We start from the raw sequence: 19,483 nt of genomic DNA on the forward strand, positions 1-19,483 counted from the left end.
GTCAATAATTGGCCTAGTGGGCTATAAGACTGATGAAGTAGAGTGAATCTCTTTATACTGTGACATTAGCACATGCCGGTACAAAGTATAAGATGTATGCCTTTACTTACTAAGCAATAAGCACTGGTTCAGTGTTTCTTCCAGATTTTTTTTTCCGGAAGAGGGGGTACTTGAAACTTTCGGGTAGGGCCTGACTTAATTTTTCTTTGTTGGGGGGGTATATTATATATAAATATATATATATATATATATATATATATATATATATATATATATATATATATATATATATATATATATATATATATATATATATATATATATAATTCATATTTTTATAATCATTTGTGTTTTCGCACATTTATATGAGTAAGCAAATAGTTTATAATACAATATCACTTGAAATTATATTAAGAACTTTGCCAATTACATCCTTGGGAGAAATATTTAGATGGAATCTCGAGAAGCTCCACAAGAAACATCTGCCGATTGTATCGCAAAACCTTCTACATCAAGTGAACAAAGTTTACATAAAGATAAAGATTCTATGAATTCGGGTAACAATTTATACACAAAATATGTAATGTTCAAGAAATATATGTAAATATATATTAATATCTGTATTGATATATGCATAGATGTATATTTGTTTATATATATATATATATATATATATATATATATATATATATATATATATATATATATATATATATATATATATATATATATATGCAAATATATAAGGCTCTTAGTTTAGAATGTATAAGTTGCTTTAATATATTTACCAAAGGAACCAGATATATATTTTTATCATAATATGGACTTACTGTTTGAAATTGCTGTTCTAATTAAACATAATTGCGGCGACTTTAAGTTAATAATGCGCCTGTTCTCAATAATAAAATCATAGCTATTAATTTCTCCGTTAAAGTAAAGAAAAAATGCGTTTTAATACTTTTTAAATCGAAATATACTTGATCGTGTTTAATTAATCGATAGCTCATTGAAATAATTTTAACAGCAGACAGACTTTTATATATGCATCGAGCTTCGTCATGTGGAATGGCCTACACTACCTTAGACTGTTGTTCCGCGTGAAAATACTCAGGTTTTGTGTATTATTTGATGTAAAATTAAACATTAATGAAGACCACAATTTTTGACTTATTAGAATTTGAATCACTATGTTAAAATAATACATACCGTTTTTCCCACCAATACCTGTTTACGAGAGTTAACTAATTGAATCGAATCGCAATTCTTGACCGTTTGTTCATTCGACATCGAATGCTTGCATTTTTTAAAATCAAACTACACTCGCGCTTACACACACAAAAACACACATATATCTTTATACATAATTGTATAAATACACACACACACACACACACACACACACATATATATATATATATATATATATATATATATATATAATTCAATTCTGTATTTGACATCTAACAGCAGACTGTGGACCCATGACTACAAAGAAATATAATAAAAAAGACTTGATCGCCGAAGTGTTATATATCTAAAGTACTTATCGTCTTAATCAATTGTTACAAAACCTGAAAATTGAATGAGTTGTAAAACAAATTTCATTTTCAACTTTGCAGTATCAATTGACGGCTTGTGCGTTAAACAAAATTAAAGAAAATGTATCACCCTTCTCAAAAATTCTAATTTTGTTTGAAAATTAATTACATTTAGGCCTTTAGCACTCATTACGTCCCTTGATAAAATAGGAAAACACAACTACTTCCCTTTTAAAAAAACATTACATCGGAGGGGGGGAATTTACTTTTTCTACTTTGTGTTATGTAAAACAGGGATTTTAAATACTGCCTTTTATTTATTTTATACACTGAACATACTGTTTACTTAGTATTATTTTTATTTTTTATCATCTAAACATTCATTAATATTCAAGATTGTTAAGGAAAATTATTTTCAATTGAGATCTAATTGATTCAACCATATAACATTTGAAAATGTTTGACTTTTCACCCCAAGCATGTAACTTTTTGACCCCGCACAAGTCTTTCATGTGCATACCGTGACCAGCTTTTTTAAACGGCTCTGCATACTGTTATCTGTAGTGTAGAATTAGTATCTGCTGCATTTGTAGTGTTAAAGGTTTACAATTCTTGACTCTAGATAATGCACAATGAAATGTGTGACTTTTCTCCCCTCTTCCTCTATAACATTATTATTGTATTTTCTTTCAGCACATCGTTATGAACGTGGTAAGTAGAAAATATTTCCAAAAAAATATAATTCGCCTTTTTATAACTATTTTATATTTTTTTTATAAAACATTGGTCGCTAAATATGTAATAGATCTAATTGGTAACCAAGTCTATTATTTTAAAATTTAATGTTAAATAACCAAAATAAAAATATAAACATCTTTATTTTTAAAAACCCTAGTATTTATTACTCAATTTAACTGCTATAAAGGTACGATTTTATTCAGATCAAATACATGATTTTCGGATAAGATATAAACACCCTACTTTGCTGTCGTTGTCGTTTATAGTACAATTCGCGAAAAATTGGGAAAAAATAAGATATTCCAATAAATTATAACTTTTTTGTAAGAGGCTATTCTGTTTGTTTTTTTTTCTTGTTTTTTTAAATGTTCATACATAGCTTAGTGTTGTTTTTACATTTTTGGCCTCGATAATTTCAACTGTAGTGTTTTAGTAGCTTCCACCTTCTATTAAAAAATATATTTCGGGTTAACTTATACTGTGCAATTGGGTGGTAAGCCTCAATGTAGAAAATAAATCTGTGGCAAAGTGGTTAAAGTGAAATGCAATTTTAAAATCAATGTTATAGGTAAAACACTTAAATTAAAATCCAAATGAATATCTAAAGATATTAAATATTACTAACATCGATTTTGAAATATTTCTTTTATTTACGCTACCTATGAAAACCAAATCATCCTGGAAAAGTCATGTAGAAAAATTGTGATAAATAGAGAATGGGGAGGCTGTATTATAAGTGCTCGATTTTACTAAAAACAAATTAGTTCAATTGGTTTACACCATCTGAATCTTTCGTATCTAGAGGCAATTTATTAAACATAAATTACAAATTTAGTTTAGTACTAACGCATAGGCCTACATTTCGGAAATATAAAAACTTTTAATACAAGTTTAAGAAGAAGATTAACTATGTTTGTGTTTGAATTTTCTCTTAGATCCAGTATGTTTGGTATTTATTTCCTTGAATTGCAGAGAGCTGTTCTTTTGAATGCTATAAGTCGTAAAGTGTTAATATTATTTACATTTTTAACAACGTTAATACTGTTGCTTTTTTGTTTTAGCAGCAAGTAAAACTGGTAAGTAGAAAACTAATTTCCAAAAATATAATTGTCTTAAAATTGTATTGATATAATTTATCAATTTATCTTTAAAACAAAGTGGTTGGTTAACAGATCGGGCACTTCCCGGCGCCACAAACGTTTAAAATTTGGCAGGTCCCTGCCTCGGGCCGAGAAATTACGACGGCCGAAACCTATCGGCCACAAAGTCCACGAAGATGTGGTCAAAACTAACATCGAATGAGCGGCGCCTTAAAAGAGCTTTTTATCGAAAAAAAAATTCCCAAGTAGGAACCTCGTCATAACCATGAAGTCGTAGACCGACCCTCGGGGGAATCAAAAATCTATGATACCTTTGGCAAATATTCCGAAGGTATTAAGGACTGATAGATACACATTTCCTAATAAAATATTGTTAATTTGGTGAAAAAGATGATTTTTTTCAATACATTTTTGAGGTTACTTTCGCTCTGTACATCTGGCATATGTTTCTTTTGACCTAGGTACATGAATTGACCTTAATGATAAACAATCGGTCAGTATATTCTCTCACGGCAAGGGCTAAAGTGTGACCGAGAGTGAAATTTTTATTATATGAGCTTTATATTGAAAAGAAATTCCCACGTATGGGTGTCAGAAAAAACGCGCCATTTTTTTTTTAATATGTAAATCGGTCAAAAATGATCAGTTGTAATTCTCCATATATTAGCTTTATGATCTATGTGAAAAACAGAGGGTATTTTCAACAAAGAATTTCTGCCGTTAGGAAAAACTTTCGATTGAGACTGTAAGCCTACTATGCACTCGTCGTTTCCTTTGTAGGGTCAGCCTTGCTGCGGGTCCTTAGTCATCCGAGCAACAGATTGTGTTTAATAAATAAAATGTGTACAACAAGCCAACCAGTTTTTAACAGATAGTAAATAAGAACTACCGTATTTCTCTAAATGGCACTTAATTTTTGGAAATTCAGAATCCATGTATCTCCAAATGTTCTTACTGTATTGTACAATTAATAAAGTAATTGTTAATTTGATGAAACAAATGGTTACAATCCGTTCTATGTGTATTTCCACATAAAAATGAAATATGCATTGCAAGTTTTATTAATTGTTTTTATTAATTGTAACCGTGCAAAAAATTAAAATCTAAATTTACTGCTTAAATCATGCGATATTTTAACATCAAATTTTCATCAAATTTTAATATCATTAAACTATCACTTACTTTTAAACAGACATTAAAGTTTTAAATAGTTTAGCAAAAATAAGTCTCAAGTCTTGATTAAAACATTATTAGAGAATATACGTGTATTGTTATTGTGTGTAACGATAAAGTTATTCGGGTTAATTAAAGCATATGATAATATGACAATATTATAATGACCAGCCATTTATACTATCGCTTGTTTAAACAAGTAAAACATAGTTAAATAGTCATCTATAAAAAAAAATAACAAAATACAATGTGTATTTTAATATAGTGTGAAATACGTTTAAAAACATATGTAGGTCTAATAGTATTTTCAACCATGGTGAAATGCTTTGTACTTTTCTTTTAAAACGTTCTTTGATTATGAAAAATGTTTTAACATAAAATTACTAGTGATTATTTAGTTTTTCCGTAGGACACACTAACGTGTATTAAGAAAACTAGTCTTAATACTATTTAAATATTAAAATATATTGTATTTGTGTATTAACTATCAGCAGTTAATTTGGTGGTTACTCAGTCTAATTTATATCAATTTGCATTTATTAAATATTTATCACGCATAAATACTAATCGGTCTCTCAGCATTTTATTTGTTTAATTCATAACCAGCGTAATGTAAATAATTGCTAAATCATGTTTATCTTGTATTTAAAGCGCTGTTTCTTTTTTTTTTTACAGAATATAAAGTTGATTATAGTATTGTTATTACAGAATATTCCGTGTCCGATAGTTCTGGTATGTATTTATGTTTTTATATTTTTTGGACACCTAAATTTCGTATAATTTTTATTATCTTCACGAATGTTCTTTTAATAAAAATATTATAAGTCTACAATATATAAATGAAAATCAGTGTTAAGCAATGTATAATCTTTTTATTTTTAATTTTAACTTGTACCCATTATTGAATATTTTTGTGTTGTGCTTTTAAAGATGACGACTTCGATGAAAGTTACGGTATTTATTTATGATAATGTCGATCTAAACATTAAACATAATTTTAATGCCATATGCAAAAACCTCTATAATAAGTTAAGATCACGTTTATGCTCTATATATCACTGAAAATTATTACTCAAGAAGACATATAATAATAAACTTTATTTGTAATCATAGCTTTATTTTAAAGGTCCATCTGCAAATTAAATTTCTAATTGTGTTCTATAATTTTGGTATTGTAATTACTAAAATTTCATAACGTTTCAACAGTACAATATCTCTGGGTTGGTCTAAAATAAAATTATACAAAGGCATTCAATTGAAAGTTTAAATTGGTACTTTCGAATTTCTAATAATTAGTATTTATCTAGCACAGTTAGTGTAATATTAAATGTACACGTAATAATTGCTTCGATTATATTTTCTTAAACAGATCACGAGGTGTTGGAATGTGAACCAGGAGAAAGTGAAGCAGATTTGCCACGACATTGGAGAATTTGTAGTAAAAATCCCAGACACACAGGGTTTATACCTGTTAAGGAGTTGAGTCTCGTACATGCCACTGTTACAAATAAGGTTAATGAGCTAGTCTCCGTGATAAACATTGTTGCTGATCTCACTGTCAGAATAGCTGTCTACTTCACAAGTTCTGTAAGGCCAAGTGTTATTGAAGGGACAGATGTCCCCTACCCTTGCGCCAGTTTACGAGGTAAAAAATCTCTGAGAATTGGGACAGGGATGATAGTTGGGGTCTCGAAATACCAGGAAAAAGACAAAATCACCTGTCAGTGTAAGGTGTGTAAAGTTTCAGACACTCCTCAAACCACCTGGTGGAGTGTGGGCGTAATGACAGCCACCCACGTGGTGTTTGACGACAGCGAGGCTGAGAGTGCCACATGCAGGCTGTTCTTTGACCAGGCGGACAGTCCAGTTGTGACGTTACATGGCTGGAGAATGTGGGACATGAGCATCAAGGGAGACACCTGCAGATTTTCTTGTGCCTCACATGACATGGAGTTGTACGAGAAAGTCCAGAAAATGTACAACAGTTACCTGTATTGTCCACACAAGTTTGAAGAAGGCGTGTCTTTTATTGTATCACATCCACACGGCTGCTCTAAGCAAGTCTCCGTAGGAAAATACAAACAAAAACATATAAAGCACTTACAACTATGGTACAACGCAACAAAATACAGCTATGATTTAAGTACATGTCCAGGAAGTAGCGGGGCTTATGTGTTCACTAGTGAACACTTGCTTGTGCCTCACGTACACAGTGGATGTAAAAATGGCGTTAATCGTAGTGGGGAAGGATTTCAGGAGAAATAGTGTCATTAATATACTTAAATGGCCAATAATTTATCATTTTCCTAATTAACTAATAAGTAATTCCTAGTCTCAGTCATAGCTCAGACATGACAATTACGTTTTAAAAATTAAAACACTGTTACATATTTCGAGGAAAAAAACAAACTGTATTAGTTATCAAATTATTTATCTAAGTTACTAATATTGATTATTACTAAGTCATCAAGGAATTAAGACATCGAGTATCCAAATTAATTTTTATTTAACAAATAATATGTGATTGTTTTTTAAAGTATTATTATAATTGTTTTATTATACATTTTTTATGTTAAAACTATTTGGATCGCTTTTATGCAATAAAATAAAATTCTTTCTTCAGATTGTTTTAAATTAAAAAATCCATAAATACAAATTATTAGTCTAAATCATGCTGCGTGCTTTATTATCAATAATGAATTACTTACATAGTTTTACCGAATAAGTTCTGATATTTTTTTAATTAACTCCATTTTTTAAAATCATTTTTAAATTTTTAAATTACATTTAAAACTAATACTTAGGTGAGGCATTTTGATACTATTCACAATGACAAACATACTGATTTGCCCAAGCTTTTGTTGTTTTTTCAATAAACATTTGTTATTTAATTTTTAATAATGTTTATTTTTTTAAAGGCGTAAATTCTTTAAAAAAAACGAGTTGCCTTATAAGGAAATAATTATATTTGAATAAGTTATTTTGCACCTTGCTTATATAAGCATATCACAACATCAAATCTACAATACCAATGTATTGAATAAAATAGCTTAAATGTATAGATAGAAGATCTCAAAGACAAAATATTCCAGATAAAATATCAATGAGCTATTCACAAATAATTAGCATATTAAACTTACAATGTAAATCCTCTTATGAGTAAAAAAAACCGCACTTCATAGTTGTAACGGAAGTGCGTGTTTACATTGGATTGAAGCAATATTTGTTATTAACCTTGATTTAATTAAAAAGCTATTTCATAATGATCAGTAAAATGTATTGAGTCATTTGTATTCAATTGTTTTGTGTGTAAAAGAAAAAAAGTGAGAAATTATAATATATGACATTTAGGTAAAATAACATTATTTTAATAGGATTTAAACTGTTTACTGTTAAATTGGCCTACGTTGCAACACATTACAATATAAGCGACACATGATTTGAAAAAAAGTCCAAGGCACACAGTGCTTTCAATCAAATAGAAATTTCAGTTTGGCAAATGTATCTTAGTCATTTAATTGTGTCAATATATGTTCTATAAGAGCGTGATGCGATTAATTATGTGAGACGTCATAGCAAATATTGATTGTAATAAAAACAATAATTGTTGGTTCACTTATTGATAAGTTGGATGACGCAAAATTAGGCTAGTTAAGAAATAGGTTAAAGGGAAATAAGAAAATGTAGAAGCTAAGAACTAGCTTACTCCAGCTAGATATTGGTCAATCAGAACCAATAGAATTGCATTGGAAGTAACTGACTAGTCACCTGTTATAGTCAGCTGACGAAACGTCAGGAGTTAGCAAATAGTATACGTTTAGCAGCAGTTGGTCAGTAATGGAGAGTATAAGAAAGATTTAAATGTTGTTAGTACTAGGAAATAATTTTGTGAGAAGAAGTAATATATACATATATATATATATATACATATATATATATATATATATATATATATATATAGAGAGAGAGAGAGAGAGAGAGAGAGAGAGAGAGAGAGAGAGAGCGAGAGATAAATTGGGAGAGAAAGCGTGTGTCTGTGTGTGAGCATATGTATTTAAATATGTGTCTGAATTTCTATACTAGTGCTGACTAAACTTCTGTAATATTAGTGTAGCTTAGTGTACTTGGTCTAGAATGTTTGTTCTTTGCTTACGGTTGTCTAAAAAAGTATTCATGCCTCGACGTAGGACAAGGAATATAACCCACGAAGTCGTAAGAAAAACAAAAATTATTTGGGTTATTATGTAGTAATTAAATTAACTGATATAATATGATTATAAAACAGCATTGAATTATTTGCGTATCTTTTGAGCTTGAATCTAGGTCAGCCGTGTTGCGTTCTCTTCAGATGCGGGTAATCGAGTGTAATGTCATGCTCCAGTTTTTGGAAGAAGGCCAACTGATTGTGTGGGGGTGATGTGGGAAGTGTTAGGTGTAATGTCATGCTTCAGTTTTTGGAAGAAGGCCAACTGATTGTGTGGGGGTGATGTGGGAAGTGTTAGGTGTAATGTCATGCTCCAGTTTTTGGAAGAAGGCCAACTGATTGTGTGGGGGTGATGTGGGAAGTGTTAGGTGTAATGTCATGCTCCAGTTTTTGGAAGAAGGCCAACTGATTGTGTGGGGGTGATGTGGGAAGTGTTAGGTGTAATGTCATGCTCCAGTTTTTGGAAGAAGGCCAACTGATTGTGTGGGGGTGATGTGGGAAGTGTTAGGTGTAATGTCATGCTCCAGTTTTCGGAAGAAGGCCAACTGATTGTGTGGGGGTGATGTGGGAAGTGTTAGGTGTAATGTCATGCTCCAGTTTTTGGAAGAAGGCCAACTGATTGTGTGGGGGTGATGTGGGAAGTGTTAGGTGTAATGTCATGCTCCAGTTTTTGGAAGAAGGCCAACTGATTGTGTGGGGGTGATGTGGGAAGTGTTAGGTGTAATGTCATGCTCCAGTTTTTGGAAGAAGGCCAACTGATTGTGTGGGGGTGATGTGGGAAGTGTTAGGTGTAATGTCATGCTCCAGTTTTTGGAAGAAGGCCAGCTGATTGTGTGGGGGTGATGTGGGAAGTGTTAGGTGTAATGTCATGCTTCAGTTTTTGGAAGAAGGCCAACTGATTGTGTGGGGGTGATGTGGGAAGTGTTAGGTGTAATGTCATGCTCCAGTTTTTGGAAGAAGGCCAGCTGATTGTGTGGGGGTGATGTGGGAAGTGTTAGGTGTAATGTCATGCTTCAGTTTTTGGAAGAAGGCCAGCTGATTGTGTGGGGGTGATGTGGGAAGTGTTAGGTGTAATGTCATGCTTCAGTTTTTGGAAGAAGGCCAACTGATTGTGTGGGGGTGATGTGGGAAGTGTTAGGTGTAATGTCATGCTCCAGTTTTTGGAAGAAGGCCAGCTGATTGTGTGGGGGTGATGTGGGAAGTGTTAGGTGTAATGTCATGCTTCAGTTTTTGGAAGAAGGCCAACTGATTGTGTGGGGGTGATGTGGGAAGTGTTAGGTGTAATGTCATGCTCCAGTTTTTGGAAGAAGGCCAACTGATTGTGTGGGGGTGATGTGGGAAGTGTTAGGTGTAATGTCATGCTCCAGTTTTTGGAAGAAGGCCAACTGATTGTGTGGGGGTGATGTGGGAAGTGTTAGGTGTAATGTCATGCTCCAGTTTTTGGAAGAAGGCCAACTGATTGTGTGGGGGTGATGTGGGAAGTGTTAGGTGTAATGTCATGCTCCAGTTTTTGGAAGAAGGCCAACTGATTGTGTGGGGGTGATGTGGGAAGTGTTAGGTGTAATGTCATGCTTCAGTTTTTGGAAGAAGGCCAACTGATTGTGTGGGGGTGATGTGGGAAGTGTTAGGTGTAATGTCATGCTCCAGTTTTTGGAAGAAGGCCAACTGATTGTGTGGGGGTGATGTGGGAAGTGTTAGGTGTAATGTCATGCTCCAGTTTTTGGAAGAAGGCCAACTGATTGTGTGGGGGTGATGTGGGAAGTGTTAGGTGTAATGTCATGCTTCAGTTTTTGGAAGAAGGCCAACTGATTGTGTGGGGGTGATGTGGGAAGTGTTAGGTGTAATGTCATGCTCCAGTTTTTGGAAGAAGGCCAGCTGATTGTGTGGGGGTGATGTGGGAAGTGTTAGGTGTAATGTCATGCTCCAGTTTTTGGAAGAAGGCCAACTGATTGTGTGGGGGTGATGTGGGAAGTGTTAGGTGTAATGTCATGCTCCAGTTTTTGGAAGAAGGCCAGCTGATTGTGTGGGGGTGATGTGGGAAGTGTTAGGTGTAATGTCATGCTTCAGTTTTTGGAAGAAGGCCAACTGATTGTGTGGGGGTGATGTGGGAAGTGTTAGGTGTAATGTCATGCTCCAGTTTTTGGAAGAAGGCCAGCTGATTGTGTGGGGGTGATGTGGGAAGTGTTAGGTGTAATGTCATGCTTCAGTTTTTGGAAGAAGGCCAACTGATTGTGTGGGGGTGATGTGGGAAGTGTTAGGTGTAATGTCATGCTCCAGTTTTTGGAAGAAGGCCAGCTGATTGTGTGGGGGTGATGTGGGAAGTGTTAGGTGTAATGTCATGCTTCAGTTTTTGGAAGAAGGCCAACTGATTGTGTGGGGGTGATGTGGGAAGTGTTAGGTGTAATGTCATGCTTCAGTTTTTGGAAGAAGGCCAACTGATTGTGTGGGGGTGATGTGGGAAGTGTTAGGTGTAATGTCATGCTTCAGTTTTTGGAAGAAGGCCAGCTGATTGTGTGGGGGTGATGTGGGAAGTGTTAGGTGTAATGTCATGCTCCAGTTTTTGGAAGAAGGCCAGCTGATTGTGTGGGGGTGATGTGGTAAGTGTTAGGTGTAATGTCATGCTTCAGTTTTTGGAAGAAGGCCAGCTGATTGTGTGGGGGTGATGTGGGAAGTGTTAGGTGTAATGTCATGCTCCAGTTTTTGGAAGAAGGCCAGCTGATTGTGTGGGGGTGATGTGGGAAGTGTTAGGTGTAATGTCATGCTCTACTCTTTTAGAAGTTTAAATTTAACACAAGGGATGAGGGAGTGGTTTTAGACATGTGGGGAAGGCGGGTGAGGGAGCTTGTAATAATATGGTTGTTTAGACCGAATTGTGTTTTTGGCAATTATTTACTTCACGCTTCCCTCAAGTTCTATAGCCACACGTGTTAATAAGTTAAATGTTACACAGTTTAGTGTTTTATGCGAAAGGACTAATGTAGTCTGATTAGTATTTTGTATAATTAACGTTTCACTAACTTTGATCTTTTTTATCTTGGCATATTTAATGATAGCAACACATTCAACCTGTTTTAAGAGAAGTTCAAAAAACATAGTGTAAACATAGTTTCTCACACACAAAAATAAAGTAGGAAACATTTGAAGTTGCAACAAAACTAATTTGGTTACATTATAAACGTATTATGGCATTTGTTAGGCTTTTTAAATAAAATTACCCTTTCGAACCCAACGGTCCGTAAAGCGGGTGAAGTAGAGTCCACTTGTTTCAGTGATCTCGGCATATGAATGGATGTAATGATCAGCACTTTATGCAGTCGGTTTTTACTTTCCCTAACGCGAGTCAGGTACCCATAAGCTCTGGGTAGACTCAGGGGCGTCATACAGAATTGGGTACGTGATCCAAACTTGAGACTTTAGAGTTATCAGACATATAACCTACATTATTTTAAAAAAATATGTATACTTCTGCATACCCTTTTGTATTTCATTTCTGTGTTTATATGTATAATGTCTGTGTATGTGTGTGTTATATGTGTATGTATGTATACACAAACCTTTAAAAGCCTGCCATATATAAAATATTGTCTGACATTCTGTTTAGGTCTTATTTTCTGGGTTTTTACCTAGAGGTACTATATATCCGAATTACGTGGCGCAACTATTTATAGATGGAGCTAAAAATGTTTGAAGGATGTAAATTGGAAATTCCATCATGAGGAATTTCGCTGACGTGTATATCTGTTACGTTATTGTGGGTCTGTGTGTGTGTGTGTGAGAGAGAGAGAGAGAGAGAGAGAGAGAGAGAGAGAGAAAGAGAGAGAGAATGTAACTGTTTGTATGTGTATGTAGATGGTTTGTTGATAATATTAAATGACTGTATGTTTTCTTCTTTTTGATTGCTCTTAACAATTAACCTTTCTGTATATGTTTGTCGCACGTAATGTAATGACTTGGAGTAGAGACAGAAGAATGCCATACATTCATATCCCGCCAACACTTATTCATCCACATACACTCAGATATTATAAATGTAGGTCACCTGGTTTTTTTTTTTAAATGTAAAGGTGATGCCAAGCGGAAACAGGTCTAAAGTTTCTACACACCAGTGTCGTGAATCATTCGGCTGTTGAAGTCGCTGAAGACGGAAGCTTTAGCAGGGATAGGGGGAATCTTTCGATAAAGTACCTTTACTAGTAAGTTATTTTTTCATTCACTAATTTAAAACATTAGCTATGTTGAACATGATAGAAATCGATTTTGTTACTTTTAATAACAAATTAAAAATGTAAAAAATGGTTTGGATTCAAATATAAATTTTACAGTTATAATTGTGATGTTAAATTAGCTATATTGTAAAGCTCTGTATTGTTTAGTATTAGCAGGGGGTTAAGAAAAGGAAAGATTTTATAATTATTATATTATTATCTGTGTATTGATACGTTTTAGTATATAATCTAACTTAACTTACATCCCTGAAAGAAATACCAAAAATGGAAGATCTGGAACATACTAAAGACGAGTCATGCGATATTATCGAAGAGTCTTCGACATCAAGAGGAAAATGTATAAATGAAGATAACAACGCTACACAATCGGGTAAAGTAAACTATACACAGATATATTTTTAATAACAGTATGTTAATATGTTTAGGCATATATATATATATATATATATATATATATATATATATATATATATATATATATATATATATATATATATATTATATATATATATATATATATGTATATATATATATATATATATATATATATATATATATATATATATATATATATATATTTCGAATGCTATTTGACATTGAACTGTTTGTTCTGCCAACTTCCTTTATATCCAATGTCCATTTCATCGACAGATAAATTTAGACCGGGGTAAAATGCATTTTGGATTGATGCCACCAGGTTGTTTAGAAAAGGCTAAATTTTATCTTGCGGTTCTTGCCCATACAAACGTGTGGAATGTTGACCTTCTTTTAGAGACCAGTAGCTTTTTATTGAAGGCCTAGGGTTTAGGCACATAGCTATCAAAGTAGCAAAAAAATGTCAACAACGCTGTTCTTGTTACTGGTTGAAATTTATAGTAGACTAAATGCCGCAATAATAACTAAATAGTAGCAGGACCACTGTCAATTATATGCTCATCTAGTCCTGTTACATTAGTATTAGCACTATTAGAGCTAGCAGTGTTAATACCAGCTGTCGTTTCTCTAGTCATAGGCCCCTTACCCTTCCCTACATAGGGTTAGCCACGCCCACTTGTGGAATCACTATCGCTATAACCACTATTACTAACACTCGCACTGTAATTGCTTGGGGGTCATCCATAAATGACGTCACGCATTTTTTTACCTCCCCCCTCCCACCGTCACACATCGTCACAAAAAACCAGACCCCCCCAAATGACGTCACACCTCAGCCGATAACCCCCCCCCCCCCCTCCCCCTCTCAAGATAGTGGCTGTATTATTGTATAAATGTTCGTATACATTTAAAAAACTGTTTTATGCTTCATTATAAAATTATGTAATAATTCTTTTTATTCAAGCTCATTGGACTAGCAGGAGTATTAAGTTAACATTTTAGACTTTACCATAAACGTTTGTTCTTATTTATTAATAGATAAGGAAATAGTAATAATTGGTGCCTATATTTTTATACAATCCTACGCTCTTCGGAAACATTTTACATTTAATCATCATTGAATCTATGTCCCCTCTTCATTGTTCAACAACACTTAATAGTGTGAACTCAATATCTGAAACAAATTTCTAAACATCTACCTTAGAATTTTATTTTTATTTCATATAGAATTAGCTAAAATTCGAAATAAACATATGGAACCTAGCTCGAAAATATTCTAATGATCTTTAAGAATGTCTAGTATAAATGGAAAGTCATATATCATAATCGTTATTTTTTTCTTTTTAGGAACAAAATATCACGTTATAAAATCGGATACTAGTGGCTATTTTGGTCCATATGGGGTTGTGTTCGGTAAACTTATTATTATTTCTACCTTAATAATTGTCTTATGTGTATTACATATCAATGTGCATTCTTATTCTTATGCTTGTTCGTGTTTGTTTGCGTTTAAAAGCGATTGTCCAACAATGTGTGTTTTTAATGTTGCTAAAAATATTACTAAAACCGACACCATCAGTGCAATATCGCCCATCTAAGCCTTAATAAACTTAATATGTAAATTCTTAAATTAATTAGCAAAACTAAATTGTAGAGCCTCTTACTATCTCAAACTTATACAATATACTATCGCTTAAGAACCGTTTTTGCGCAGTGCTTATGTATTAATTTGAAACAAAAAAATAAGTTCTAAGTGTGTATCCTTTATATTGTAGGTGCTCCATCTATTCGTAAGTATTATTATATTTACTTATAAATACACATTTAACTTTAAAGTAGATCAGTATTCATTATTGCGTTCGAAACTATTTTTTCCATCTCTTTTAAAATTATATCCAAAGTAGTTTAAAACAAAATTATTTAATCACCGTGTACACTGTCCATTATCTGCGAGCCTAAAATGTTTGTACAAACGTAGGCTTAAAATAATTGCTTATTAATTAATTAATTAATTAATTACTTTGTTTTAGCATCTCGTAAGTATTACATTTTTATTAGCATTTCTTTTCAAACTTTCCATTATGATGGTTATAATGCATTGTGTGTAACTACAATTTTAACTATAAAGGGAAAATTACATTTAAAACTTATAAACCACAAAGTCTATGCATAAAATGGAGAAAAAAGCGAATGGATTTAATTTTTTAGATTCAGCTAAATCAAACGAACACAAGCACATAATTGATTTAGACAAATAAGTTCTAAGTGTATTTCCTTTATATTGTAGGTGCTCAATCTATTCGTAAGTATTATTATATTTACTTATAAATACACATTTAACTTTAAAGTAGATCAGTATTCAGTATTGCGTACAAGCGTATTTTTTCCATCTTTTTAAAAATTATGTCCAAAGTAATTTAAAGCAAAATTATTTCATCACTGTGCACAGTGTCCATCATCTGCTAGCCTAAAATGTTTTTACAAACCGATGTTATAAGTCAATGTTGCATTATTAATTATATACACATTTGAAGATTTTAAATGTAAATTCCCATTACGACATTGTTATTATCATAATAAACTTTTTTTTAATATAAACATTTTGAGTAGTGGTAAGTTTGGTTCAAAATGCACAGGAAAGTAATATTGTTTACAGCACACTCGGGTTCTTTCTGAATTCATAGGTCATAATTTATGATTGATTAATATGAGAGAACACCATGATAAAGGTTTATCCTTGTTTCATTACAGGTCCTCTGCCTGTCCGTCGTGAGTATTATCATCTCTTTTTTTAAAAACACATAAACACCTGTATGGTCGAGATTCGGTATTAAAATAAAAGTTAACATTTCTTTTTAGATCTAATTATTCTTTTGGGCAAATGAAGTAGAGTTTAATGTTTCCTGACCTCGGCGTGTGAGGTCACGATGTGCTAAAAATATTATTTTCCAAACGTAAATCAGGTACCCATCAGAGCTGGGTAGACTGAGTGACGTCCTACAATCGAGATCCGGACTCGCGTTCTTTGGGCAAGCAGTCAAAGGCGCTACACATCAACCACGCCCTCCCACATTTTCTTCATTTAGACTTTAGAGTAAAGAGGAGAGGGGTTGAAAGAGATGAATGTTTTGATATGTGAAAAAAAAATTTAATAAATAAAACGTGATGTTGGCGGCGGTGTCTTAACATTCTATTAATGAATGTTTTGAACACCCTATTTAGCCGACGTGTTGCGGTAGTTATACAGAGCTTATGACACGGTGTAAGCGGCGCGACGTCTCGCAACATTGAACAGAGACATGTTTGTTTGATTATCTTGTTATGTTTAACTTGTGTGGTGATAATTTCACAAAAGAACGAGCCGCGGTCTAGGTTGCGAATTTAAAAACTGAACTTTCTCAAATATGTTTCATCCTCTATTAATGCACCTTGTTTGAAAAAATGAGGTGAAGCGATTACTTTATAAAGAAAGTAAAGTTCATTTTGAAATCCTTAGATAAACAAAAATGGTATTTTTGTCTTATTTTATATATGGAAGAGAAAGTATGTTTCTACATTTTTCATATAGCAAATGCATATAAATTAAGATTATATGATATTTGTATTCCTTCATTTTTGCGTGCATATGATTTGTTTATCAACAATTTAGATTTAAAATGATTATGAATGATTATTTGGAAAAATATAATGGTAATATTTTTCGTGCAAACGGACAACGGGCGAATGGCACTCGGGCATTTGTCCCATTCGTTCAAGTGTCCATTCGGGAAATCGGCCTTCGGGCAAACAGCATTTGTGCGTCTTACAAGAATTTGTTGTAGACCTGTTTGTGAGTGTGTGTGTGTGTGACAATGTGAGTGTGCGCGTGCGTTTAATTTGCATAAATAAGTTTAAATAAATTTAAATAACTATATATTTTACTATATACGACGGATTTATGTATTTGTATTTATCGTACGTGTTTGGCGTGGCTGTAAGTTTAACATAACGCTTTATAAATATTTTTTTTCTTATTCTTTACTAGAAAATTTTTTTTAGTGACTTTCTTCTTTTTACAACGCTACACTTATCAGGAAAATCTAAACTCTTTATTCAAATTTAAAATATTCCAACCCTCGGCCAAATGTCAAATTAATTTAATTCATATTAATTATCTCAAGCTTTGGTAAATTTTTTGCAGAATGTAAATTGTTTTCAATAAAAGGGCATTTTACTAAACATGTGAGGCTTTAGCAATTGGTGATGGTGCAGCTTATCGCGTTTTGAATGCAGGGTATCTTGTTTGTTATGAAAGCAAAAGTTTTTTTTTTTAAATTGCCAAGTGTCAAATAATGATTAATTGTTTATAGAATATTAAATTCAAACAGCTATATTAACCTAAGCCTTACTTCCTCTTTTTGTTTTACAAACAGGCCTAAATACACATTTAAGGTATTCAGATTTCAACACTGGAGAATGGAAAAGCATAATTGGTAAATATTTAGGTTTACTTTTAAAATAGGTTAAAATAGATGTTAAACTAAAACAAAAAAATTAATACAAAAATGACAAGTTACTGAACTATCGATAAAAATAACTGCATTTCCCTAATAACCATACGAAAGAAAACCTAAAATACATTGCTTAATAAGCACTGTGGATTGTATACCACAATAAATATATATAGCATCCATTATTCTAGGAACCAAACAAGTGTCAGTAAGTAATAAAGTTCTACATTAATCATTTTACAAATACGTTAATCCTATTCTTAATGGGTTTTCTCCACAGACACACTTCAACACGAAGTTCAAGTGTGTCATCCTTTTGAAACAGAAGAAAATTTATTCACACATTTCAAAACGTGTCAGAAAAATCCAGACCATGCGGGATTTATTCCAATCCATGATTTTAATGTTCGACATATAAACATAACAAAAAAAGTGGAGGAGTTGTACACCATCATTAAGATAGCCGCGGATCTTACAGTAAGGATAGCTGTAACCTACACAAGCACAGCTAGACCTAAGTATGTTGAAGGATCAGTTCAAGAATATCCGTGTTCTAATCTAAGAGGGACAAATTGTCTCAGAACAGGGACAGGAACTATAGTTGGTGTGTCAAAATTTCAAGATGAGGATAAGAAAACGTGTCATTGTAAGGGGTGTAAAGTTTCAGACACTCCTCAAACCACCTGGTGGAGTGTGGGTGTGATGACAGCCACCCACATGGTGTTTGACGACAGCGAGGCTGAGAGTGCCACATGCAGGCTGTTCTTTGACCAGGCGGACAGTCCAGTTGTGACGTTAGATGGCTGGAGAATGTGGGACATGAGCATCAAGGGAGACACCTGCAGATTTTCTTGTGCCTCACATGACATGGAATTGTACGAGAAAGTCCAACGCATCTTCAAAAGTTTTCTTTTCTACCCCAACACGTTTGAAGAAGGCGTGTCTTTTATAGTGGCGCATCCACATGGCTGTTCAAAACACGTCTCTTTAGGAAAATACAAACAAAAACATATCAAGCATTTGCATCTGCATTACAACGCAACAAAATACTCTTATGAAATGAGTACATGTCCAGGAAGTAGCGGGGCTTATGTATTCACTAGTGAACACTTGCTTGTACCTCACGTACACAGTGGATGTAAAAATGGCATCAATTACAGTGGGGAAGGATTTCAAGAAAAGTACTCAGACTTACACCGGTTAAAATTTCATAGCACTCCCCCTCCCCCCTTCCCCCCGCCCCCGCCTTCCCCCAAGATTTATAAAATAAATAATATCTCGCAGCTTTAGAAATATTAGTAGCCTACAAAGGTAATTGCATACTAGAGAAACTGAATTAAATTTTTAAAATGTAATTTGCAATCAATACATGTGTGCATATATATAAATAAAATACAGTTCCTAATAATTTATCTCATAATTTTCTTTCACTAACATATATTTTATTACCCGCTAAATTGGACATTCGTCATACACATCAAATAATTGTACATCATGCATGAGTGCTGGTTTTTATTAGGAATTTAACTAAATGAACCGCACTGAGCTTACATCACCACCCCTTACTATACAATACAACAATTATTTTTAAAATTGTATTCCCCTATCGTTTTCGTGTATCTTGACAGGTACACAAAAA

General features: G+C 33.1%; 2 protein-coding genes across 2 annotated transcripts; both read left to right on the forward strand.

The window, feature by feature from the left end:
- Positions 1-3,185: 3,185 nt before the first annotated feature.
- LOC131950706 (uncharacterized) lies at positions 3,186-7,037 on the forward strand. The gene is made up of 4 exons (XM_059312936.1): positions 3,186-3,225; positions 3,338-3,352; positions 5,225-5,281; positions 5,919-7,037. The coding sequence occupies exons 1-4, from the start codon at positions 3,186-3,188 to the stop codon at positions 6,812-6,814; spliced, it is 1,008 nt and encodes a 335-aa protein (XP_059168919.1). The 3' UTR covers positions 6,815-7,037.
- Positions 7,038-12,838: 5,801 nt separating this feature from the next.
- On the forward strand, positions 12,839-19,134 carry LOC131950716 (uncharacterized). Its single transcript, XM_059312944.1, has 8 exons — positions 12,839-12,946; positions 13,200-13,349; positions 14,702-14,767; positions 15,130-15,144; positions 15,642-15,656; positions 16,106-16,123; positions 17,767-17,826; positions 18,125-19,134. The coding sequence occupies exons 2-8, from the start codon at positions 13,244-13,246 to the stop codon at positions 19,132-19,134; spliced, it is 1,290 nt and encodes a 429-aa protein (XP_059168927.1). The 5' UTR covers positions 12,839-12,946; positions 13,200-13,243.
- The last annotated feature ends 349 nt before the right edge of the window (positions 19,135-19,483 follow it).

The sequence above is a fragment of the Physella acuta genome, unplaced genomic scaffold (genome assembly GCF_028476545.2).
Source record: "Physella acuta isolate Inbredline_101_S28 unplaced genomic scaffold, ASM2847654v3 ptg000063l, whole genome shotgun sequence".
NCBI classification, from domain to species: Eukaryota; Metazoa; Mollusca; class Gastropoda; family Physidae; genus Physella; species Physella acuta.

Coding starts and splice junctions, on each gene's coding strand:
- LOC131950706 (XM_059312936.1), top strand. CDS start 3,186: ATGTTTGTGTTTGAATTTTCTCTTAGATCCAGTATGTTTG. Junction 5,282..5,918: donor TTCCGTGTCCGATAGTTCTG/GTATGTATTTAT, acceptor TTTCTTAAACAG/ATCACGAGGTGTTGGAATGT.
- LOC131950716 (XM_059312944.1), top strand. CDS start 13,244: ATGGAAGATCTGGAACATACTAAAGACGAGTCATGCGATATTATCGAA. Junction 13,350..14,701: donor TAACAACGCTACACAATCGG/GTAAAGTAAACT, acceptor TTTTCTTTTTAG/GAACAAAATATCACGTTATA. Junction 17,827..18,124: donor AGAATGGAAAAGCATAATTG/GTAAATATTTAG, acceptor TTTTCTCCACAG/ACACACTTCAACACGAAGTT.